At 42.3% G+C, this 26417-nt stretch overlaps 1 protein-coding gene across 1 annotated transcript in view; it reads right to left on the bottom strand.

Annotated features, from left to right (window-relative positions):
* Positions 1 to 26417, bottom strand: part of LOC120529941 (dynein heavy chain 5, axonemal-like) — a 370325-nt gene that overhangs the window by 320826 nt on the left and 23082 nt on the right. Inside the window, exons 8-15 of the mRNA XM_039754150.1 lie at positions 24965 to 25130; positions 22497 to 22590; positions 20562 to 20660; positions 17364 to 17545; positions 11387 to 11506; positions 6763 to 6964; positions 6406 to 6501; positions 1219 to 1392 (exon numbers count right to left, since the gene is read on the bottom strand). Coding sequence (XP_039610084.1) covers positions 1219 to 1392; positions 6406 to 6501; positions 6763 to 6964; positions 11387 to 11506; positions 17364 to 17545; positions 20562 to 20660; positions 22497 to 22590; positions 24965 to 25130 — 1133 coding nt within the window. The remainder of the gene's footprint in view (positions 1 to 1218; positions 1393 to 6405; positions 6502 to 6762; positions 6965 to 11386; positions 11507 to 17363; positions 17546 to 20561; positions 20661 to 22496; positions 22591 to 24964; positions 25131 to 26417) is intronic.

The raw sequence follows: 26417 nt of genomic DNA, 5'->3' as shown, positions 1-26417 counted from the left end.
TTAGTATAGATGAAGTCCATGCACCTATCCTTCTCCATGAAAATCTCCATCACTTCTTGTGTCCTTATTTTCCTTTAGTTTTTAAAAATCTTAATCTTCCATTTTAGCAGTCAGTTAGAACAAAAAATAAAAATAAACGGGCCGCTGCAGTGCACTTGACTTTCTGATGTCGCTAACTTATTGGCGCCTCAGCGTAGAAGACCAGCAGCAACGAGCACCTGTTGGGCTCACATGTGCCCCCTTCAGGGTGGCACGGTACTGTCTGCCTCACTCAGCTTGTGCCTTCTCACTGCGGTTTTATGTCTGATCAGCAAGACTAAATACGTCACACACATTCATTAAAGATATTAGCCAGACTGTGGCAAGTCAGGGTGTATAATAAACGTGTGTGCAAACCTTATATTGGCGACATACAGAGAGACAGCGACAGGCACGCGTCAATGACAGGCATCACCTCATGTGTGAGGGACAGCGCAGTCTGTGGTGAGGCTGAGACTCGTCGCTGCCGCACCTCGTGCCTCTCCATTATATTTGAAGAGGAAATGCGCCAATTTAGCAATTTTGACTATAAAAATGATTAAAATGATTGGAATCATACAGAAAGCAAATTTATAGCACAGACCAGTGGACACATTTATTTTGTGTTATCATTATTAGTTATTTTTACTCTGTCTCTCCTGACCACATGTCCCTGTATTGGTGTCAGTGGTGGGATTTCAACCTACAGCCTCAGAGCCTTAACCACAACGCCATACTGCCTGCCACTCAGAAGTAAGAAGTATGGCAGCTGCAGCTAACCCGGACTGTCACTTCTTCTCTAAGATGTGAACATGAATTCTCTTCTCTTCCACCCATAGAGTTTTCTAGAGCCTGTGGTTCTGATTTGCACCCTTAATGAAAAGCCTATGGTGGTCTTTGGGGTCTCAGTTTCCCACAGGGTCCCCCCAAAGGAATCAGAAAGGTGCTTTACAAGCCAAATGAGAATATGGTAAAAAGTTACACAAGGCAGAAAAACACAAAGCATCAGGAGACAATTAATACACGACACAAACCACAAAGAGTGACTCGGATCTTCTGGTCATGGAATCCGAACACAAAGTTTAAGAAGCTGAATGAGACTGAGAGATGTCTGACCGCATGGTGGAGTCAGTCAGGACAGAAAGTAAGAAAGAAATAAGCTGAGGGCATTCATTAGAGGAAGCATTCAAAGCCACTGACCGGAGGGATGTTGCGGGGGGTCGGCGGGTTGTCCTTCTGCTTCTGGTACAGTTTGCGAACAAGCTCGAGATCCCGGCCGTAGCGCTGCAGCACCATGAGGTATTTTTCAGTTAGATCGAGCTGATCTCCGGCAATCCTTTCAAACTTCGCAAGGAGTTCAAGCATTCTCTCCGTCTGAAGGAAAAATAAATAAAAAAACAGATGGTCGGATAAATACGAAAGAAAGGCAGAGATAGCAATAAAATAAGATAGGACATTAAATGGGTAGATGAGGGGTTAGAACGGCGTTGAATAAAAGTATTGCATTGTATGTCTGAGTGACTTGGAATTACTCACTGCAATGTACTTTATAAAACCAATAAAAATGATACAAAAAAAGAGAGACAGACAAGAACATGTAAAAAACATTATGAGATAAAATGATAAATAGGAAAGACAGAGAAGGACAGAGTGATAGAAACAAACTGCACCATAATGGACTGGCAGACAGACAAACAATTTGAAAAAGCACAGACAGAGACAAACTGAAAGACAATCGTGAAATAGAGAGACAGATAGAGAGAAGACAAAGCCACGGCCCTTCTGCTCACCCCGGTATACAATCAGGGAGTCCCACTCGGAAGTCAGCATTCAGTTACAGACCATCTTCTGAAAACCATGAGCATGGGCGAGCGTTGCTTTCATTTTCACAATACCACAATTAAACAAGATGTGCTACGGGGCTCCAGCACTCACTTCTTCTGTTTCATTTCAGACAGATAGATAGATGTGAAAGGCACTATATAATATGATAGATAGAAACACATACACTATGGTCTGAACACACACCAGTGAGGCGCTATAGACAGATAGACAGACATGAAAGGAGGGTCTGCTGGAGCCAATCCCAGCCAACACAGTGCGCAAGGCAGGATACAAACCCCGGGCAGGGTGCCAGCCCACCACAGAGGTCCTCGATAGAGTCATCCTAAATAGGATGTGCTACTGTGCCACTAGTGTGTTTATCATTTTGTTCAATTGTTTTCAATAAAGTTCTTTAAAATACTCCTAACTTGTTTCTTAAATTGTAATGTGGCAGAATCTTCTGCCCTATTAGAAGTAGCACTAAACTGGGAGCTCTCAGCCATACCTGCCTTTGTTAGAATTATTACTTGACTGACACCTTGGCGCATGGTGACTTACAACACTGGAGGTGCAATTTGTTACATTTCTTTTGTATTCCCAATTGGAGGAAAGGAAAATGATGTGACTTGCTTATAATCACGCAGTGGTGTCAGTAGTGGGATTTCAACTCAGAACCCCAGGGTTTGAAACGCTTGGTCCAAAAACATAACAGAGTGTCATGAAATGTCCAATATTAGGCATCCATGTAAGATGGAGACAGTCTAACAGATTGTTTCTCCATAGATAGATAGATAGATAGATAGATATATAGATAGATAGATAGATAGATATATATATAGATAGATAGATAGATAGATAGATAGATAGATAGATAGATAGATAGATAGATAGATAGATAGATAGATAGATAGATAGATAGATATGAAGGACACTATACAATAGATGATTGGTCGTTCATTGCTCGTGAAAATCCTTTTTAGGGTCGGTGAAGTGGCTGCCACCTTGCAGAACTTCACAGACAGACAGACAGATGACAGAAAGTCATATTTATTTAGCAAGTCTCATGTCCTAGTGATCTATGGCAGAAAAAAGAAACAACTGAGTACTGTATTCATTAGGGCTCTGAAACGTTTTGCCAACAACAACAACATTTATTTCTTTAGCACATTTTCATACAAACAGTAGCTCAAAGTGCTTTACATATTAAAGAATAGAAAAATGAAAGACATAATTATAAAACAAAATAAATCAACATTAACATCGAATAAGAGTAAGGTTCAATGGCCAGGGGACAGAAAAACAAAAACTCCAGACGGCTGGAGAAAAAATAAAATCTGTAGGGATTCCAGACCATGAGACCGCCTGACCAGTCCCCTCTGCTCTGGGCCAAGCATTCACTTTTTGTATCCACTTTGCTAGTCTAGGATGCCATGATCCGCTAATGTGAATGTATCCCTGTAGTTATGAATACAACAGAAGAACACAGCTTCTCAGAACACAGCCAGTTGTCCTGCCACATAGTATGCTAGAAACTGCAAGACAGAAGAGCTAACTGCTGAGGCACAAGGTCACCTGTCACTGCACATCTCAGATTAAGCAGAAATACAAACCCAGAAAGTATTTCTGTCCCTACTGACATGAGCCAATTAAAGAAACAAGGGGCCTAATTAAACAATTGGTTCAATTATATGCCTGAAAGAGCCTGCTATGAAAGAGTGTGATTGGAATTAAAATTGTGCGGACACTGGAGACCTCGAGAGCCAGTTTAGACTGCCATGTTTATCAGCGAGGGAGGGCAATTTTAGCTTAATAAGGCTGTCAATTTTCAGCTAAAAGCGCTGGTGTTATTTCTGTACTCTAACAGTACTAGCTATATGGGTCTGGGGTACCGGGTTCAAGCCCTACCTGATGATTATCATTTGACACTGGGAGTCTTTAACAAGAAAAACCATAAGTAAGTATAAATGAAAACAAGGTTACTCAGCTATTTTGCATTATATTATCTTTTTAGTTCTGATTGTTATCACTTACCCCCTGTCATGCATGTGTCACCCTCCAAGTTCTTCTCAGGTATGAGATACCAAGAGGGCGGCTCTGATGCTAACTGTCTTGTCTTTTTCTTCCTCTGCAGTACAGAGACTCCACCCAGTTAAAGCAACTAACCCCACCCCCTTTCCGGTCCCTGGTCTATAAAAACACGACTGTCCAGAAGGAGGTGTTACTTCTTGCCCGAGTGACCAGAACAAAGAAGCTCTTTAACCTTTTGACAGCAGATGAAAACAGCCACTATTATATCAGCCATGTTATTCTGGTGGCCACAGTTTTTTTTAATAATAATAATCATAATACATTTTATTTATTTGCAGATGCCTTTCTAAATGCTGAAGGACACTGAACAATAGATAAAACACAGATTATAAACAAAAGTAAAATACAAAGGTTAAAATCAGATGCCTTCTTCCATCTCCGAAACATTTCTAGACTTTATCCTGTTCTTACCCAACACAGTACTGAAGTATCAGTTAATGCCCGAGTCACCTCACATATAGATTACTGTAATGCTATTCTATCTGACATCCCACAAAAACGTATCCATCGCTTACAACTTCTTCACAATTCTGCTGCTAGGATACCAACCTGCTGTTCTAAATCCACTGAACACATCACACCGATTCTCTCTCAACGTCACTGGCTCCGTGTTAACTACTGAATACGATACTAAATCCCGCTCTGAACAGACTGGCACTCCTCTCGCTCACTCAGATCCTCCTCTGCAGCTCGACTTTCTGTACCGCACGTCAGACTCGGTGCTATGGGAGCTCGAGCGTCTCTCCTGGTGCTCCTCAACTCAGGAATTCTCTTCCCTCTCATATTTGTCAGCTCGATTCAATATCACATTTTAAAACTGCCCTCAAAACTTTTCTGTTTCAAACTGGCATACCAATTGTGAATTTTGCACTGTTACTGCCTGTTATCTTTGTTTGTTTGCTAATTATTGCTTTTTAATTTATCATTCTCTTTGTTTTTATTTTACTAATGTTGTTTAATTTCATTGTAAGGTGACCTTAAGTGCTAAGAAAGGCACCTATTAAATAAAATGAATTATTATTATTATTAACATGCAAACTCCACAGAGATGATGACTGAGAGCAGGATTCATGACAAGGATGCTGGATTGACGTGGCACCTGCACTACCCACTACCCCAATTTTCCAATACAAAATAGTCCAACTTTAATTTCTGCCAACGAATACGAATAAGAAAAATGAAACAAAACAATACTAAGCAAGAAAAGAAGCTTTAAGGAGATCTCAGCAGGTCTTCTTCCCAATGCATTGCAGTTTGTTTTATTTGGAGGGAATACAAAAATCTGGTATTCCATTGCCCCCTAGTGTTCATACATCTCATGTCAGGTCTTATTCACCTCTGCAATCAGTCAGTCAGTCATTTTCCAGTCTGCTATATCCTAACACAGGGTCACGGGGTCTGCTGGAGCCAATCCCAGCCAGCACAGGGCGCAAGGCAGGAACAAATACCCGGTGTGGAAGCCGGCCCGGACACAGACAGGCGGACACGTTGACATCACCCACAACACGTTTATTATACATATTTCTATTATTGTCAAGTCAATAAGTGCACCACCACAACCCCAAATACTCCCCCAAAGTCCTGGCCAGCACGAATGCCTTTCTCTTCTCTTCAGGCTTTCCCTCTCCACCAGAGCTCTGACCTTCTCCTCACACGACTCCAGCTATTGAATGAAGGGAGGCGGCCCCTTTAACAATCACCCGGATGTGCTCCAGGTGTTTCCCAGCAATCTTCTACTGACACGCCCCAGTGAGGCGGAAGTGCGGGCTGCATCCCCGGAAGCACTCCGGGTGTTCCTGCTCTTCTTCCCCCCAGCACTTCCGGGTGTGGCGGAAGTGCTGAGGTCCAAGGCTCCAAAGGCATAGGGGCGCACCCTGGTGGTGACCACAGGCCCCTACAGGATGGTGCTTCAAAGCTCTGTACCCGTGGCCCCCAAAGGTACCAGGGCGGTCGCCCCCACATGGTCTAGGGAAGGCGCAAGCCCTCCTCCTGGGCGTCCCGGCCACGTCGCCACCCCAGTCATCTCTGACACCGGGCAGGGGGCCAGCCCACCACAGGGCACCCACACACCAAGTACACACTAGGGACAATTTTCGGAACACCAATGCACCTAACCTGCATGTCTTTGGACTGTGGGAGGAAACCAGAGTACCCGAAGGAAACCCACGTTGAAAAGAAGTGGTTTAAGAAATAATAGGAAAGGCCTCTTTTATTGTATTTAATTTAATTTTATTTTAATAAACCATACATGTCAGTCACTCAACCCGCTTTATCGCAACACAAGGTCATGGGGGTCTGCTAGAGCCAATCCCAGCCAGCACAGGATGCAAGGCAGGAACAAATACAGTACTCGGGCACGGCGCAAGCCCACCACAGGGCACACACTAAACACACACTAGGGACAATTTTAAGAACGCCAATGCACCTAACCTGCATGTCTTTGGACTGTGGGAGGAAACCGGAGTACCCACTCACCGTTAATGGCTGCTCAAACCAGGAATCCACATAGGACTGCAGCGACTGATACAGGCTTTGAATCTGGTATTGAAATTCAGTGTAATCGTTGTCAAACTGGTTCAAAAGAAATAAAAATAAGAGAAAAAGAGAGGTTAGAGTTTCAGGGCACATTAAGCTGAAAATATTCTAATTTGGCGTTCCCAAACAAATGAGGAATTGAATGAGCTTACGAGTGATAAAAAGTTTCAAATGCACAAAATGTCTTCAGTCTCTACGTACATTTTTCTAACAAATTAACATCATCCGGGAGAAGAAGGTTGGCTTGACGGCTCAGAACCCCCACCCTTACATTGAGACAGACTTGCCATACTCTACCTCTGGCTTTCGGAGGTCCAGCACGTCATAGTTCTTGGACTTTGTGGTGGTCACAATAGTCTGGTATCGAATGCAGATCTTCTCGATTCCTTCCAGCTTGACGTTTTGCAGGTCTGAAAGGTTCTCGATGGTATTAATCATGTATGCAATCTTCTCCAGGCGCTTGCAGAAAGTGTCGAATTTCCCAAAAATGTAGTTTTCACTGTAAGTAAAGAGAGTACTGCCTGAGTATGATCAGAACGAAAGCTTGTATTAAATTGACTAATGTAAGAACAAAGGGGGCCGACACCCTGAATAGAAGAACGTCCTTCCTTAAAGATGTGGGTGTGCGTGTGCCCCGTGATGGACTGGCATCCCCACTAGAGATGGCTCCTGACTTGCATATGATGCTGCTGGAATAACCTTCTGCCCCCAAAGGTGTACTGAGACCCTGAAATGCAGTAAGTGGGTTTCCAAACTGATGGATGGAGTTGCGAGTGAGTCGACGTGGTTTAACGCCTTCAGGTAGGCAGGATGCAATAAAACAGCACCCTTCATTACACAAGTCCACGGATGTGTGCACAATATGGTGTATTTCATATCTATCCATCTAGCTAGGATTACCCATAGTGCCTTTCAAATCTATTTATCTGTAGTTGTAATTCTTTCTTTTATTTTTTTGTATTGCCGTAACCAGGGTAGACTTTAAGAGATTGAGGGCAGAATGTATTTTGTTAATAAAGTTAATCCCGTAAAATAAGTGTGGTTGCGAATAGTAACCCTAAACTATGGTTGCCAGATGTCCCTTATATACGGGACATGTCCAAAATTTGAAAATTTTGTCCCCTGTCCCGTACTGACCTTTCAGAGACACCCAAATATCCCGTATTTAGTTCATTTTCAAATTTCATAATAAAAATATATTTTTACTACCTTCTTACGGTACTTAGTTGTAATTTTATAAGTAATTCTACTTTCTTTTCTCAGATTTTCTTGATGAAAATAACCCAAATGTAACGAGGAAACTCGTGTTTGCTGCCTGTTTGCAGCTTGTTTAGTTGCTATGGTTGGCTGAGGACGGCGACAATCTTAGCGTTTTGCTCTCCAGCCGCGCTGCTGTGCGGTTCTGGATCAGCACTGCAACATACAGCGTCCACCAAGTGTGTTGTTACTACTTGCTACGGCCCACTTTTTTTCTAACTTAAAAACTAATTCATCCATCCCAAGATGCCAAAACAAGTCAAGTCGGGGAGCATGCACTGGTACAGCACGTTACTGCACCCACTACATGACGAAACAACTCAGGATCCCGGTTGGCAACCCCCCAGGCAGACGCGCGGCCGAGTCCCACCCTCCAGAAATGACCCTCTATCTACCGCAGCCAGGTGTGTTACGTGGGTGACCTCTTGGCCTGGTCCAGCCACTCGGGTCCCCAACATTAAGGATCTCATGAGCTGGATCACCCTCGGGGAAACGCGCCACATGGCCATAGTGCCGTAACTGACGCTCCCTCACAATGCAGGTAATGTGCCTCACTCAGGACTCCATGAGCAACACAAAGTCAAAGCAAAGTTACCCAAGGATTTTCCAGAGAGACACAGTACCAAAGGAGTCCAGTCTTCATCTCAGGTCACTGGATAGCATCCATGTCTCGCAACCATATATCAAGACAGGAAGCATCCAGACTGTAAAGATTTGGACCTTCGTCCTTTTGCAGATATCGGGAGTGCCACACACCCCTTTGCAGTGACCTCATGACCCCCATGCTCTCCCAATCTGTCTACTGACTTCATAAGAAGAGTCACATGAATGTCACTGCCGAGGTAAGTAAACCTCTCGATGAGGTCGAAACTCTCTCTGCAGACAGACACAAGAGGTCATTAAAGGCCTGGCTCTTTGGTTTTTTATCAGGACCCTCACAAGCTCAGTCTCTCGAGCGCCCCGATCAGAGCCTCCATTGAAGATCACAGCATCAAGATCCATGAATCTCTCTTCATCAACAGATGCCCCACAGCCGCTGGACCCCACGACCCCCCAACACCAAGTCCATACAAGCATTGAACAGAGTAGGAGCAGAACACACCCCTGACGGACCCCAGAATCACCTGGGGAAAAACACAGAGGTTCTGCCTCCACTCTGCACAGCACTCCCAGTACCAGTGGACAGGCCGGCCAGAATATCCAGCAACCTCGAGGGGATCCCTCAAATTCTGAGAATGTCTCAAAGGGCAGCTCGATCAACTGAGTCGAACGCTTTACAAAAATTGACAAAGGCTGCAAAGGAACTCCGCCGATATTCGCGATATGCCAAAACCTAAGTGTAAATTTCGTGATGAATATTCCAGCGAATGGACATTTGATTTATCAAAAAAGGCAGAAGATGTTTTGAAGCAAACTGTGGTGTATATAATTGCACATTCAGTAAATAATTTTCAAAATGATTTTACTTTTGTTTTCCTCATAACCCATTAAAATCCTTGCTTAATCTTTTTAACTTATCTCTCTACTTTTATATAATATATTGGTCTGGGTGTGTAGGGGGCATGTTTCTAAATATATAAAATTATTTTCGTGTTTGAAACAGAAATTACGTATGACCACAGAACATATTATAATACACTACGTGCGTATGACCGGAAACGGGAACTAATCACTTTATTTGTGGACGCCAGTTTTTATATCATCTTTACGAATTGTTATTATTTGTGCGTGAGTTATTTTATTGATATTGAAAAGAAGTAAAAACGCTAAAGTACGTATGACCACAGAACATATTATAATACACTACGTGCGTATGACCGGAAACAGCGTACCATGCTTCTCCCACGATCAGTTATATGTAGTGTGTTCTCGGTTGGGTACACCAAAAAATGTATCCATTTATGCACCTAACGGGCAAACAAAAAATGTAGTTTACCCGAAAGCACTGCAGTAGTACTCAATGTACGACCGGCTGTAAACTCTCTACACCACTTGCGAACATTTTTGACATCCATGCACGATGAATTTCAACCAGTTTAACGCCTTTTGCGTTCAAAAATCGAATAACTTTGCGAACTTCGCACTTGGCGGTAGCGTTCAACGGGAGTTTCGTTTCAAGGGCTGCCAAGCCAAGATTGCAGTGATGGGTCGTTCTTGAACGTTTTGTTCATTTTGAACGAATCTTTAATGTGACTCGGGAAGAACGAATCGTCTCGTGGGAGTGATTCGTTCAGTCGCGCATGCGCATTTGCGCAGCTTCCTATAGTTTCCGTATTGGAATTGATTCACTTGTGTCGAGTCTTCGGGTTTTGCGAGTCGTTCGTTCATCACGTGACAGCCCCATAAGCTTAACCAACCCAGTCTGAGCCGGAAACAGAATTGATTAGTTCATCTCTCGAGTCTTCGGGTTCGAGTCGTTCGTTCATCACGTGACAGCCCCATAAGCTTAACCTAGTATGCAGTATGCGCCGGAAAAAGAATTGGACGAAATGACTCGAAAAATGATTCGTTCATTTTGCTGAACGAGACTGAAAGGTCCGAGTCGGTAAAATGATCCGAATTTCCCATCACTACAAGACTGAGCATCCCAGCGAAGCAGCGCATGCTTGTTTGAGAGTGGAGGAAGCACCAATCACAACAGTGTGTCCAACAGCCGTACAAACAGTTTCTCTACCTCCCCACTGCTTTGGAGACCTTACTTTTGGGATTGCCCTCGTATCTTTACTTCTTAAATGTTAATGTTTTACTGTTTAATAATTTGTACGCTTCTTATATGTTGTTCAAATTCTTTTATCAAAATGTTTTACTGTTTAATAATTTATATTTATATACAATGTGCTTCTTATATATTACTTCATATTCTCATATGATAATGATGTTACTAGTGTTGTTGATATTGATTTCTATGCTTTTGTAAATGCCCTTTATTTGTTGAAAAATAAAATTGGTAATTAACAAACTTATTTTATAAATACTGTATTTTATTTTTCTCCCTTGTGCTCAGTGAGCAAAGCCACTGGGTAATCAGCTAGTAAATTTATATATATAGTAATATAGAGAAAGATTTTAAGAGTGTCCCGTATTTCTAATTTTCTAATCGGGCAACCCTACCCTAAACAGCGCAGGTACATAAAGCCTAGCCTAATACCTGACCGTGCTCCTTCATTGGTCCATCCTCAGGCTGTGTCAGGTAGATACAGGAACGGGATTGGAGGAAAAAGGGAGGACCTGGAGATACACGGAAGTCAAGAGAGGAGAGGAAGGACATGTGGAGTAGAACCGAACGGCTTAAGAGCAGACAAGATAACTTTAGCGGAATGGTGAAGTGAGACACACGGACACAAGCAGACAGGTTTAGCAAAACGCTAAAGAGAAGAGAAGTGGCAGCATAATACTGACGAGGACGAGAAAGCTATAATATATTTGTATCACACCCCCAGCTTATAGCTTGTGCGGAGGGTGTTTTTATAACAAGGAAGCCCCTACGCTTTTAAAATGAGGGACGGATAAAATCAGGCCAACACCTAAGCCCTACCGAATTTCCACTCTGCCACCCAAATATTACCAACACCCAGGAAAAATCCACAGGCCACTGGATTCGAGATGCAGACAGAACAACAAACAAGACCCCACAGTGCCTCTTCTACAAGAGCAGAGCGCATACCTGAATTCAAATTGTCGCTCGTTCTGACTTTCTCTCAGCTTTTCCTTTACCCGATGGAACGTCTCTTGGTATTCCTTGTTCAGTTGGGTGCAATCCTGAATCCTCTTGAGTAGTTCATTTCTGCAAAAGAAAAAAAATCCTCTTTTTGTTTTGTCATTATTTAAAAAACAAAATAGAAGGAGAAATTTGTTGCTGGGTGGTACGGTGGCGCAGTGTGAAGCTCTGCTGCTTCGTAGTAAGGAGACCCTGGGTTCGCTTCCCAGTTCCTCCCTGTGTGGAGTTTGAATGTTCTCCCCGTGTCTGCGTGGGTTTCCTCCCACAGTCCAAAGACATGCAGGTTAGGTGCATTGGTGATCCTAAATTGTCCCTAGTGTGTACTTGGTGTGTGGGTGTGTTGGTGTGTGGGCTGGCGCCCTGCCCAGGGATTTGTTCCTGTCTTGTGTCCTGTGCTGGCTGGGATTGGCTCCAGCAGATCACGTGACCCACTAGTTAGGATATTGCAGGTTGGGAAAATGACTGACTTACTGACTGAATCTGTAACTTGTGCTGGGCTATATAAAGAGAAGAAACAGCACAGGTCTGTCTGTCTTCTAATACATCATCACAAAGCTCACCCAGAGTGATCACCAGGGTTCTTGGTCACCTCTCTTACTAAGATCTTCCATAACTGTTCAGCTCTGGGAAGACTCCCAGTTGTTTCAAACTTATTCCACACAAGAATTAAGGAGGCCACTGTGCTCTTGGGAACCTTCATTGTTGTATCATATTTTTAATAGTCTTCCTCGAATCTGTGCCTTGACACAATCCTGTCTCTAAGCTCTGCAGGCAATTCCTTGGATCTCATGGCTTGGTTTTTGGCTTAACTGGTGGACCTTCTATAGACAGGTCCTCCCACAGTCCAAAGACATGCAGGTTAGGTGCATTGGTGATCCTAAATTGTCCCTAGTGTGTACCTAGTCTATAGACAGGTAACTCTCTTTCCTAATCAATCCAATCAATTAAACTGAACACCGGTGAACTCCAAACAACGTGTAGAAATATCTCAAGGACGATCAAATGAACAGGATGCACCTGAGCCAAATATCAAGTGTCATATCAAAAGGGTCGGAACATTTGTGCCACTGCGATAAATTTGCAAAAATTCCTAAAATTCAGTTTTCGTTTTGTCATTCTGGGGTATTGAGTGCTACTTGAAGGGGAGAAAAAATGAATTTAAATGATTTTAGCACATAACAAAATGTGACAGAAGTGAAGGGTCTGAAGACTTTCTGAAGGCAAACTGTGGAAGATAATAAACTTGGAGATAGATATATTAAAGAAAGAAATCATGTCTTTGATAGGATCTTTCACAGCTACAAACTGGTAGGAGGAAACTCTGTTCATGTGTGTTTAGCATATATTACTTCATGAAGAGGGAGCATTCATCACAGCAGTCTGTTACAGAATGCTCAAAATAATACGGTCCGTTTTATAAACAGCTAAATTTACATAATAGCGCTGATTAATGCATACACATCACCTGACATTTACTCTGATTGGTTCGTTGGCTTACACACCCAGATAACTTAAGAAATAAAAGTTGTCAGTGCCACATGGTTTGGAATGGCGTCCCAACCAGAAAATGGAATGGTTCCTTACCTAAACAGGAGATTCCAAAGAGAGAGAGAGAGAGAGAGGAAGGAGACAGACAGGAGGAATGGATGGACAACCCACCGGAAGAACATGTCGCTGGGGACTCTTCATTCCCACCGGATGCTAGATGGCAGCAACCCTATGTAACAGCACCCATTTGGGAACCAGCAGAGAATGCTGGGAGATGTAGTCCGGCAACACAGCCCTGCTACTTCTACTTTTTAATATAGAAATAATGATAAAAAACACTCATGAGAAGCATATTGTTAAAAAACGCTTCTTTGATTTGGCAGCAGCTTTAAAACTTACAAACATTTTAAGCAATCAGTCCGTTTATAGTGCCAGCTATAATAGCGAGGACAATGTAAATAGTAAGGTGGAAAGATTTAATTCTAAAGTGAGAGCTGCTGTTGACAGAGTCACACCTGAAAAGACAGTGAAAAAATCTTCTAGCATTGGTATACCATGGAAGACCCAAAGAGTGTCTGATTTAAAGAGAACATGCCGTAGAGCTGAGCGTCAATGGAGGAAGAGTAAACTTACTATCCACCACGAAATATTAAAAGTCAAAATAACAGAATACAATAACACTGTCCGTCTTGAGAGACGCTGCTATTTCTCTAATATTATAAATAACAATGCTAGTAATCCTAGAGTCTTATTTTCAACAATTGATCACCTACTAAACCCAGGTAGCTCAAAGGAATGCCTCCTAAGTGCTTCCAGTGAAACCTGTGAGGCTGTCGCTGTATTCTTCAATCAAAAAATTAATGATATTAGAAATAACATAGTATATCTCCACAACACTAAAGATCCCCCTAAACCCCAACATCCTGTTATAAACAAATTAAACTCTTTCACTAGGATAGATTTACCTGATTTACAAAAATAATATCTCAATTAAAACCCTCCACCTCGTCCTTGACCCGATACCAACAAGGTTTTTCAAAGAAGTATCAGGCGTGCTAATTGATAATGTTCTTGACATAGTAAATTCGTCACTAGATACTGGGGTCTTCCCAGACTGTCTTAAGACTGCTGTAGTTAAACCCCTACTTAAGAAACATAATCTTGACCCTTCGCTCTTGAAAATTTTAGACCCATCTCTAACTTGCCCTTCTTAAGTAAAGTTCTAGAGAAGGCAGTCATTATGCAGTTAAATGACCACCTAAATAAACATGCTATTCTTGATAAATTTCAGTCAGGTTTTAGAACAAATCACAGCACAGAAACTGCACTCGTTAAAGTAGTAAATGACTTGCGGGTAAATGCAGACAGAGGCCATTTATCTGTTCTCATCCTCTTAGATCTGAGTGCTGCATTTGACACCATTGATCACAACATTCTTAGAAATCGCCTTAGTCAATGGGTGGGCCTCTCTGGCAGTGTCTTAAATTGGTTTGAATCCTACCTGACAGGGAGAAAATATTTTGTTAGTTGTGGGAATTACAACTCGAAGACACATGATATCCAATATGGTGTTCCACAAGGCTCTATCCTGGGTCCGCTGTTATTCTCAATCTACATGCTTCCGTCAGGTCAGATTATCTCAGGGCACAACGTGAGCTACCACAGCTATGCTGATGACACACAGCTGTACTTATCAATAGCACCTGATGACCCCGATTCTATTGATTCACTAACACAATGTCTGACTAGTATCTCAGAATGGATGAATAGTAATTTTCTCAAGTTAAATAAAGAGAAACTGAAATTTTAGTGATCAGCAATAATGGATACAATGAAGCTATTAGAAATAAACTGGATACATTAGGATTAAAAGTCAAGACGGAGGTAAAAAGCTTAGGGGTGATTGTTGACTGTAATCTGAATTTTAAATCACATATTAATCAGATCATTAGGACAGCATTTTTTCACTTAAGAAACATAAGTAAAGTTAGACCTCTTATATCACTGAAAGATGCTGGTAGAATCCTAACTAGGAAAAGAAAATCCAAACACATTTCTCCAGTTTTGATGTCACTACACTGGTTACCTGTGTCATTCAGAATTGACTTTAAAATTCTGCTTATGGTTTATAAAGCCTTAAATAATCTCGCTCCATCTTATATATTGGAATGTCTGACACCTTATATTCCAAATCGTAACCTCAGATCCTCAAATGAGTGTCTGCTTAGAATTCCAAGAACAAAACTTAAAAGAAGTGGTGAGGCGGGCAGGCGGCCTTCTGCTGCTATGCACCTCAAATCTGGAATAGCCTGCCAATAGGAATTCACCAGGCTGATACAGTAGAGCACTTTAAAACACTGCTGAAAACACATTACTTTAACATGGCCTTTTTATAACTTCAATTAAACTTAATTTAACTTAATCCTGATACTCTGTATGTTCAATTCATCATAACAACTATTCATGGTGGCTCTAAAATCCGTACTGACCCCTACTCTCTTTTCTGTTTCTTTTTCCGGTTTCTTTGTGGTGGTGGCCTGCGCCACCTCCACCTACTCAAAGCTTCATGATGCTCCAACAATGATGGACGGATTAAAAGGCAGAAGTCTACGTGACCATCATCATCAAGCCCTTCCGTGAGAATCCTAAATCCAAAGAGGACTGTTTCATTTATGTTAGGTAGAATGCCCAGAGGGGACTGGTCAGGGGGTCTCATGGTCTGGAATCCCTACAGATTTTATTTTTTCTCCAGCCGTCTGGAGTTTTTTTTGTTTTTTCTGTCCCCCCTGGCCATTGAACCTTACTCTTATTCGATGTTAATGTTGATTTATTTTGTTTTGTAATTGTGTCTTTCATTTTCTATTCTTTAATATGTAAAGCACTTTGAGCTACTTTTTGTATGAAAATGTGTTATATAAATAAATGTTGTTGTTGTTGTTGCTGGGGACCATGGGTGCCGTAAGGGGATGCTTTCTGGAGATGTGCTCCCCAATCTGTGGGACTTCCATATAACTCAGAAGTACTTCCAAACGGGTCAGATCGTACTGTCGGGTCTTTAATAAAAGGGACCACACTACCTTATCCAAGTCGGAGTCAGAGCTGGGAGGAACAACGACCAACACTCGACCGGAGGAGGGCAGAGAAGAGAACCTGTGATTTGTGATTGTGCTACTTTTAGAAGTAATAAACATTCCATTATTTGAACCCGGGTCTGTGCTGGTGTGTTCATGTTAGAGGTTTGAGGGCTCGCTCATCGCCTGGTCCCAATACAAAGTCTATTTTATTCTACTTATGTTCTGCTCATATCCTTTCGGTTTTGCCATCACTCTTGAAATTTCTGTGTATGTAACAACTGTGCAGTCTTGGTGTTTACAGGACATCTGCCGATCTCTTAATCATCCCCTGGTACATTTTGTGTTTGACATCAAACTTTCTCTCGTACGTCCTTATCTTTTATGTACTTGACCATTTCAGGGATACCTTTATGAAATTTCTAAAACAGATGCTTATATATATTTCAATGTGCTCTGCAAACCAAAATACTTAACTACTGCTACCTTCAAGTTATTCTCTCACAGTCCCCCTCTTTGAGACGTCCCATTATACAGGGTGCAGCAGAAATAACTCCCACATTTCGAACAATCACTGTGGGATCCCCAAAGCAGGTACATTGCGTTAGGTACGGTACATAATAAAGTTTTCAGTCGTCACCATGCCGTGGTCGGGTGAGCATCGAGGCTTTGTAGTGGAGGCTTTTTTCAAAAATGGCGAATCTGCAGCTGCGACGCAGAGGATGTTCTGCACGCAGTTCCGTTTACGCTCTAATGAAAGTGTTCCAGACTAGAAAACGATTTTGCTGTGGGTTCAAAAAGTAAGGGCAACAGGAGGTTTTCAAACATCGTCCTCGGTCCTTGGACCAACTAAAGGAGGCTATTCAAGAAGAAATTGAAGGAATTTCACCCGACATGCTAGTTAGAGTGATGGAAAACTTCCAAGAACGGCTCAAAATGTGTATCAGCCGTCAAGGCCACCATTTGGACGATATAATTTTTAAAACTTAAAGTAAAAAAAAACTTTTTTATATTTACATTTGGGAAATAAAAAGTTTTTGGTGATACCTCATAGCGTTTTTTTTTTCAATCTCCCTTTGAAATGTGGGAGTTATTTCTGCCGCACCCTATATTTTGGACTCAAGATTAGAGAAGAGGTGCCAACTTTGAATAATGTGCGCTCTCTTAAGGGTGTGCCTTCTTCAATAACAGTCTGATCATCCATTGTCTCCTCCTGATGGCTCAAAGACCAAACATATGCATAGATATGGACAACAACATTAGAGGCTATAGCACCCTGCCAGAATGCGATGGAAGGTCACAGGTGTCACTTTGAATTTCTGAAGAATCTCATCGGTTCCTCTTAGAACTTGTGTTGCACTCACCTGTCATGTTCCCATATTTTGTTGACCCCTTGGTAGAGATACGCTTTGCAGGTACTAATCATCTGGTTGGTGATTTTCACAAAGAGAGAGGTCATGCGCTCTGAAGTGTTGTAGTACTGGGATATGCTGTAGATCATCCGAATGCTGTTGATTAGACTCGGAATGTGCTCCAACATCGAGGTCTGAAAAAGAAGTGAGGACCACACAAGAACATTTTGAAGTCCATGCTTTCATTCATTTATTCTCAAAACCTATTAATCCAAAGGGTCATGATGTACTTGCAGCATTAATCTCTAACCCTGGATGGGCTTCTGAGTTCATTCACTCTCATGTCCACAATGAGCCAAGTGACCCAGCATGCTCATCGTTATCACTTTATGTTCGTAAGTATTACTTCTGAACGCTTTTTATTGTCCATCCCCTCCTGACTCACCATTACGTGAAAGCCCCCCACATATGACATATCATTTGACTTGTCTTGATGTCAAGTTATGTAAGACATTGAGCTTTTTGGAGTTTCCTCCTATTTTTGTTCCCCTAAACCAGAAACACCTCCCGTTTAGGGCATTGTTGGACCGTATCTTGTACAGTAAATGACATCTTTATGATAAAGCAGTTAACCAATAGGTGTCTTCACCAAGAAGAACTTGAAGTTGTGTAGGCCACATCGACTGTCCCCGGGGGTTCACACAATAATAGGACAAGAGGGGTCAAGGTTACTTCTTTTCACAACATTTTGAAAAAAATAGGGATATGCAATGTAAGCATGCGGATTGTCGTTTTATGTTATTTTAAGGTTGCTTATCACATAATATGATATTTTTAATATGTGATTCTTTACCGGTGGTCCTAGCCCTCTAAGAGTCATTTCCACAAGATACAAAAAAATAACAAATTTCAAACATAAGCATGTGGGGCATCATTTTAGACTACTTTAAGGTCAGTGATTATAAATTGGTGTTATTTTTGACTTTTGATCCTTTACTAGCCCTCCGTGGACCACCATCAGAGGGTGAAAAGTGACGGCTTTCTATTACAACTGAGAACATATAGACTTTAAATGTTTTGAATTGAAGCACACATTTTAATGTTTTAAATATCTGACACAATTATTTTTGCTTAGGGTGGCATGGTGGCGCGGTGGCAGCGCCGCTGCCTCGCAGTAAGGAGATAAGGGTTCGTGTTCTGCATCCTCCCTGCGTGGAGTTTGTATGTTAGAACATAAGAACAATCTAAACGAGAACAGGCCATTCAGCCCAACAAAGTTTGCCAGTCCTATCTACTCAAGTCGAGTTTTGAAAGTCCCTAACGTCTTACTGTCTACCACACTACTTGGTCGCTTATTCCAAGTGTCTATCGTTCTTTGTGTAAAGAAAAACTTCCTAATGTTTGTGTGAAATTTACCCTTAACAAGTTTCCAACTGTGTCCCCGTGTTCTTGATGAACTCATTTTAAAGTCACCGTCTCGATCCACTGGACTAATTCACTTCATAATTTTAAACACTTCAGTCAGGTCTCCTCTTTAGGCTCAGCTCTTTTAATCTTTCCTCATAACTCACCCCCTGTAGCCCTAAATCAGCCTAGTCGCTCTTCTCTGGACCTTCTCTTGTGCTGTTATGTCCTTTTTGTAGCCTGGAGACCAAAACTGCCCACAGTACTCCAGATGAGGCCTCACCAGTGTGTTATAAAGCTTGAGCAGAGCCTCCTGTGACTTGTACTCCACACGTCAAGGCGCTATATAACCTGACATTCTGCAAGCTTTCTTAATGGCTTCTGAACACTGTCTGGCAGATGATAGTCCACTACGACTCCTAAACCGTACAATTTCTTTCTCATGTCTGTGTGGGTTTCTTCTGGGTGCTCTGGTTTCCTCTCACAGTCCAACGACATGCTAGTTAGGTGGATTGGCAATTCTAAATTGTCCCTAGTGTGTGTTTGTTGTATGTGTGTGTGTGTGCCCTGCCTGGGGTTTGTTCCTGCCTTGTGCCCTGTGTTGGCTGGGATTGGCTCCAGCAGACTCCCATGACCCTGTGTAAGGATATAGTAGGTTGGAAAATGACTGACTGACATTATTTGAAGTGTAAGTGAACTCCTGCTTGTCTTTTACTACACCTAATTGCCTGAGGTTATAAATGTATATATGTTATGAATCGTGTGATTTCTTTCTCATGTCTGTGTGGGTTTCTTCTGGGTGCTCTGGTTTCCTCTCACAGTCCAACGACATGCTAGTTAGGTGGATTGGTGAAACTAAAATTGGCCATACTCTATGGTTGGGGATATGTGTGTGTGTTTGCCCTGTGATAGTGTGGCAGGAGGCTGGGGGCCATACCCAGATGGGACGCCTGGAAGGACCAAAAGGGGATCTATATGGCCCCCGGGCCACGAGGGGGCAACCACCCTGGATAGCAAGGAGACCACGGGGAAGTAGCAGGGAGGCTCAAACCCGTGGGGGCCCGTGGATACCACCAGTGGGTGCCCCAAGCCTCATAAAGCCCGGGAGATCTAAACTTCTGCCACACCTGGGAGGGAAGGTGGAGGAAGGACCTGCCAGCAACGCCTGGAGTGCTTCCAGGTGCTCATGCAGCACTTCCGACACCAGAGCATCAGCGAGCACCTGGAGAACATCCGAGTGACTATAAAAGGGGCCGCCTTCCTACAGTTGGGGAGCGATAGTCGGGTGCTGGAGGAGGACGAAGGTGGAAGAAAGGCGGCCCATGGACATTGAAAGAGCACGTGTGTAGGGGTGTTTGGTGCAGGAGCACTGTGTGTTGGTACCTGTGTGAAGGTAATAAACGTGTGTTTTATAAAGTGCTGGTGTTTGGGCGACCTCTCACAATAGACTGGCACCCATTCTATGGTTCATTCCTGCCTTGTGCACTTGTACTAGCTGGGATAAGCTCCTGCACCCTCGCGCAACTCTGTTCAGGATTAAAAAAATGACTGATGACTGAAACATTCTTGCTTATTGTGTACTTCTACCTCCTGAAGTAAATCATGACATTTCTTATGAACACCCCGAATTAGGGCGGTCTACGTGAATTCAGTCATTTTCTTTTTTTTTTTTTATTTTAAAGGTATCACAATGCAATTGTAACATGCAATTGTAACACTGCAACGTGCAGGACGTACAACTCTGTATCTTTCACTAAAAACAATAGAGTGTATCTCAAAGTTCTTTTTCAATTAAAATAAACTCACAGGTGTACATTTCCCAAGAGGCCCAAAGAACCTGTCCAAGGTGTAAAGATACTTGACGTTGTCCTTGGCTTCATTTGCAGCGCTTGTAATGCTGATATCCTGAAACGAAACAAAGAAACGTGTCAGTGAGACGCCTTCATCACTCATTTATACAGCTTGTGTACGCTCAAAAAGAAAAGAGAGTCGAAAAGGATGATCATGACTTCATCCCGAAGGGTTATCAACAGAAGAAATGAGTACACCGGGAATCCGAGCACCGAGAAATGAGGAAGTCAAACGAATTAACGGGAAAATTGTCGATCGGTTACACGGCAAAACGGTTAAATGCTGAGACAGTTGGGGGTGATGGTGCGGAAGATGAAAACATCAACTTACAATATCACGAAGAATATCTACAACCATTAACGGAAAGAAGGATGTATTGTAATGTTATTGCGTAATTGATGTCTGAGTGGCTATGCAATGGGAGAAGATTAGTTGTATTCAAAATCGGTCGAACAATTCTGACATGTAAAATCTTAACCGGCGACAAGAAAGGAGATGTAGTCCATCTTCAGGGGATAACATCAGACACCAAAAGAGATCTTGATGTGCCATTCGTATTAAATCGTTGACAGTTTCCCGTTAGAATAGCTTTTGCTACGACAATTAACAAATCACAGAGACAAACGTTCAAAAAAGTTTATTTATTAGAGACAAGGAAACGATTTTCACTCACGGGACGTTAAACGTTGTGTTGTCATCATGTAACTCCAAACACGGAATCAAAATTCAATGCGATATCGACGAAAAGTTAATTCAAAAAATTGTTTTTACTGAAGTTTTAGAGTAAAAGTGTAAGTTTAAAAAGTTTTTGCGTGTTGATTTCAAAGCCAAACAGAACGAAAACGTATTACGCAACGAATATCTCGAACGCAACATGAAACGTACTTTTCTTTCAATTTATTACGTTTGACTATTTTTTACTATGGTTAATTACTCGCTGTAATGTAAAATAGTTAGTTCTATTATGCATATTATTGGCTCCAGCGGACCCCCGTGGCCCTGTGGTTAGGATATAGCGGGTTGGATAATGGATGGATGGATGGATGCATATGTAACAATTCACATGAAAATAACAATCTGTTTAAATTGTACATCCGCTTCCCCATACGCGAGTGGCAGAGCCACAAAGTGGCTAGTGTGTAGCGCCCGTCTGAGGGTTGGCAAGTGAAGTAAGTAGGGGGCAGAGCCCTCTAGTAATTAAATAAATAAATAAATAAATAAAGATTGCATTTTTGTGTGTTGCAGGAGGAGAACAGGAATCTCAGATGAGACGAAGAAGAAGCCATCATCCAGATAGGAGGCCAGTATGACGATTCTGACGGATTGGCGGGTGGAAGAAATAAATAACTTTGTACTCAGCCAGTGTAAGTTAATGGAGGGACCAACAGAAGACACGAGTCGGGAGCAATTGAATTCCCTATGCGCCACGTGGCAGTGGTCCTTGTATAGGAATCCATTCGGGACATCTGCAAGGGTGCTTGGGAGATGCAAGATAGATCCATTCGGGACATCTGTTGGGCTCCCTGGGGATTGAGAGAGGACACTTTCAGGGGAGGTCCTCCCATCTTTCTTTATGGCCCAGAAGTGATCCCCAGAAGGCAAGCCATGGCACTGGAATCATTCCTGGGTATGGGATAAAAAGGAGCCCGCTGCCTTACATAGCTAAGTCGGGAGGCAGTGGGCAACACTCAACTAGAGGAGAGAAGGAGGAAGAATTGGCAATTTTTTTTTTATATAATTGAGGCACATTGCTGGATGGTGGTCTGTGAAGGTGTACTGTGGAATAAATATCCTTCATTTTATTCTACTTATGTGGGGTGTGTTGCTGGGTCTGTAGTTTGGGCGCCCCCATGTGGTTATTAGTGTCAAATATGAAACGTTTAAACTTACCAGTTGTTTCCAGTGTTTCAGGGTGCGCGATTTTGCCACTTGCAGGACCCCCACAACTTTTTTCACATGAGGGCTTTTGATTTCATCTAGAAGACTAAATAAGACAAAAACACAAACGTCACCCAAGTGTTTTGATCTCTGTGGAAACTGACAAGGCTTAAACTGAATAACTTCTCAAACTACAAAATGCAATCCACAGTTTATGGGTGGCACAGGGGTGCACTGATTGGCACTGCTGCCAGGTGGTTCCATGGTTCTGAGATTGCATCTTCTGACATATTCTATCCATCCATCCATCCATTATCCAACCCACTATATCCTAACTACAGGGTCACGGGGGTTTGCTGGAGCCAATCCCAACCAACATAGGGCACAAGGCAGGAAGCAAACCCCGGGCAGGGCGCCACACACACACACACCAAGCACACACCAAAGACAATTTATGATCACCAATTCACCTACCCTGCATGTCTTTGGACTGTGGGAGGAAACTTAATGTCACTGCTGAAATCCTACTGTTTCCATAAGGCATGTCAGATATTAAAAGGAAGTTGCTACTTTGAAAGCTCAGCCAATGAGAAACAGAAATTCAAAGAATTAAGAGGGGTTCCCAAACTTTTTCATATAACTCTATCTATCTGTCTATCTATCTATTATACAGTGCCTTTCGTATCTATCTATATATCATATAGTGCCTTTCACTCTATCTGTCTATCTATCTCTTTCCAGCTTTTTGTTTATACACAGTTGTTTCTATTGGTTGAAGTCTCCGCCCCACTCATGAATATTGATGAGTTTAGGTTAGAGTGGTAAAAAACATTGAAATATTTATGATATTTTTGTGCCATTATGTATATATCTATCTATTATATAGTGCTTTTCATATCTATCTTTCTATCTATCTATTATATAGTGCCTTTCATATCTATCTATATATCATATAGTGCCTTTCACTCTCTATCTATCTATCTATCTATTATATTGTGCCTTTCGTATCTATCTATATATCATATAGTGCCTTTCACTCTCTGTCTATCTATCTATCTATCTATCTATTATATAGTGCCTTTCATATCTATCTATATATCATATAGTGCCTTTCACTCTGTCTATCTATCTTTCCAGATTTTTGTTTATACACAGTTGTTTCTATTGGTTGAAGTCTCCACCCCACTCATGAATATTGATGAGTTTAGGTTAGAATGGTAAAAAACATTGAAATATTTATGATATTTTTGTGCCATTATGTATATATATCTATCTATTATATAGTGCATTTCATATCTATCTATCTATCTATCTCTTTATTTAATATTAGAGCTAAGTGCTGCTTTTGATATGACTGACCACACAATCCTGTTAAATTGTTTGAAGCATTCCGTATGCATTCAAGGCACTGCCCTTGCTTGGTTTGACTTCCATATTAATAATAATATTGATAGGATTTCCTTTTTCTTTGCTACTGTGACCTATGGAGTCTCTCAAAGGTCCATATTTGGCCCCCTCAGACTCTTTGCCTTGGATATGTTCCCCTCTTAGATCAGTAATTCAACAATATAATATTGCATTTTCCAACAGAAGGCTCATCACTCCTCTGAAGATCCTCTCCCCTTTCTGACAGTTCCTGGTGAGTTATGGCGTCTGCTGGGACACTCAGAGCCGGTAACCTACATCCCGCTGCATCTATTGGCATCAGCAGCATCTCCAACTTCCTCCTCAGAGAATCTTGGATCCCTAAGAGGCTAATCAGTCGTTCTCTGTCCCTTAGCTGGGTTCTTTGGTGAACAATCCACCCTTGGAGCGATGTACACACGCTCTTCAGCAGGGTCTCCTAGGTTCTGGTGATGCTAGGAATAGTCTCCTAAATTAGGAAAATTGAGGAAATGCTGTTACTCCTACCCCTAAGCGTAGGAGAAATTTACGCCACTCTGAAAGTATGAGCCTGTTAGGACCGTTTTTCCGTCACTGAGACGCTTGATAAATATGGCACATGTGCCTTGAAGAGTTTGGGCTGTTCTGGATATCAGAGGGTGTCCTGACCTCATACTAGACAGACAGACCTAAGAAAGTGGACCCTGTCAATAAACAAAGCATTGCTTTATAATTATAAAGTTCAGGAAATAAGGTAGCCGAGCACCATAACAGTTTCTCTATGTTAATTCAATTATCTTCAGGCAGCTGTGAAAATCTTTGATCTTGATCTTTATCTTTCAGACCATTAGACACCAATGATAACACAACAGAGAATTAAATGTCGACTTAATGACCCCCCTATATGTTGCATCTCACTGCAAATGAACTGGAAAACAAGTTGGCATGCATTTTCTTTTTCTTCCGTCAATTAGAAATCCATTGAACAAATTGTAACAAAATGACCCCGACTCTGTCACGCAGTTAAGAGCAGATTGAGTCCCGAGCAGCTTCTGCATGCTCACTGAGAATGCCTTGCCATAGCCTTTTGTATTTACCTGTTAAAAGTCGCCATTCTTTTCTTCCAGTGCTCAAGCTCGGCCGATGGCCCGATGTCATCTGCTTCTTTCCTCATTTGTTCGCTCTCTGTCAGGACTTGCTCGATTTGCTTTGCCCATTGCAATAGTAGCCCCTCTAGCTTATCCACCATTTCACTATTACTGGCTGCAAAGTAAAGAAAACAGTCGTAAATATGACATTGTGTTCATCCACCTTAACAAAAGGATAAGTGTTTGGTCTCTATGTCCCTGTCATTCCACATCACAAAATTGTTTAATAATAAAATCCATTGCATTTTTCATTCCCACAGATGGTGCATCACAAACATTAACACTGCTTTTACAAAAGCCATACCAAATGGTATCTAACTATCTATTTATCCATCCATATAACAGAGACATATGCATTGCAGTTGTCATTCTAACAGATGGCGCAACACAAATGTTAACACTGCTGTCAGGGATGCCAGGGGCAACGACCCGGCCGGGATGCCGTGAGGGACCGGAAGAGGGTCAAGGCCCACCCTGGATCACGTGGGGGGCGCCTTCCTGGGCATGGAAGCCCCACCCTGTAGGGGCCCGTGGTCACCGCCAGGAGGCGCCCCAATGCCTTGGGGACCTGTTGCCTCAGCACTTCCGCCACACCAGGAAGTGCTGGGGGAAGACTTAGAAGGTTACCCGGAGAGCTGCCAGGAGGACAGCCGGCACTTTCGCCACGCTGGGGCATGGCCAAGAGGGGAATACCGGGAACCACCTGGAGCTCATCCGGTAGAGTATAAAAGGGGCCGTCTCCCTTCATTCAAGGCTGGAGTCGGGTGGAAGCAGGACGAGGCACAAGAGAGGTGTGGAGGTGGCCCGAAGAAGAGGCATTTGTGGCCAGGACTGAGTGTTTGGGGTATTGTGCACGAACTGGGTCTGAGTGACCATTTATAATTATTGTATATATTTGTAAATAAAATAAGTGTGGTGGTGACAAACAACATGTCCGCCTGTCTGTGTCCGGGTCGGCTCCACATTGCTTTCATGAATCCAATACCAGATGGCATAACAGAGACATCAGCATTGAATTTCTGATTCCAACAGATGGCACATCACAAATGTTAACACTGCTTTTACAAAATCCATACCGAATGGCATCTAACTATCTATTTATATAACAGAGACATGTGTTGCGTTTGTCATTCCAACAGATGACACATCAGAAACATGAACATTGCTTTTACAAAAGCTACATCAAATGGCATCTATCTATTTATATGTCTATATAACAGATACATCAGCATTGTGTTTTCCACTCTAACAGATGGTGCATCACAAAAATTAACACTGCTTTTATAAAAGCCATACCAAATGGCATCTCTTTAACTATTTATCTGTCCATATTACACGGACATATGCGTTTCATGTCTCATTCCAACAGATGGCACATCACAAACGTTAACACTGCTTTTGC

The sequence above is a fragment of the Polypterus senegalus genome, chromosome 5, assembly GCF_016835505.1.
Source record: "Polypterus senegalus isolate Bchr_013 chromosome 5, ASM1683550v1, whole genome shotgun sequence".
Taxonomy (NCBI): Eukaryota; Metazoa; Chordata; class Cladistia; order Polypteriformes; family Polypteridae; genus Polypterus; species Polypterus senegalus.
This window is presented reverse-complemented; position numbering and strand designations above follow the sequence as displayed.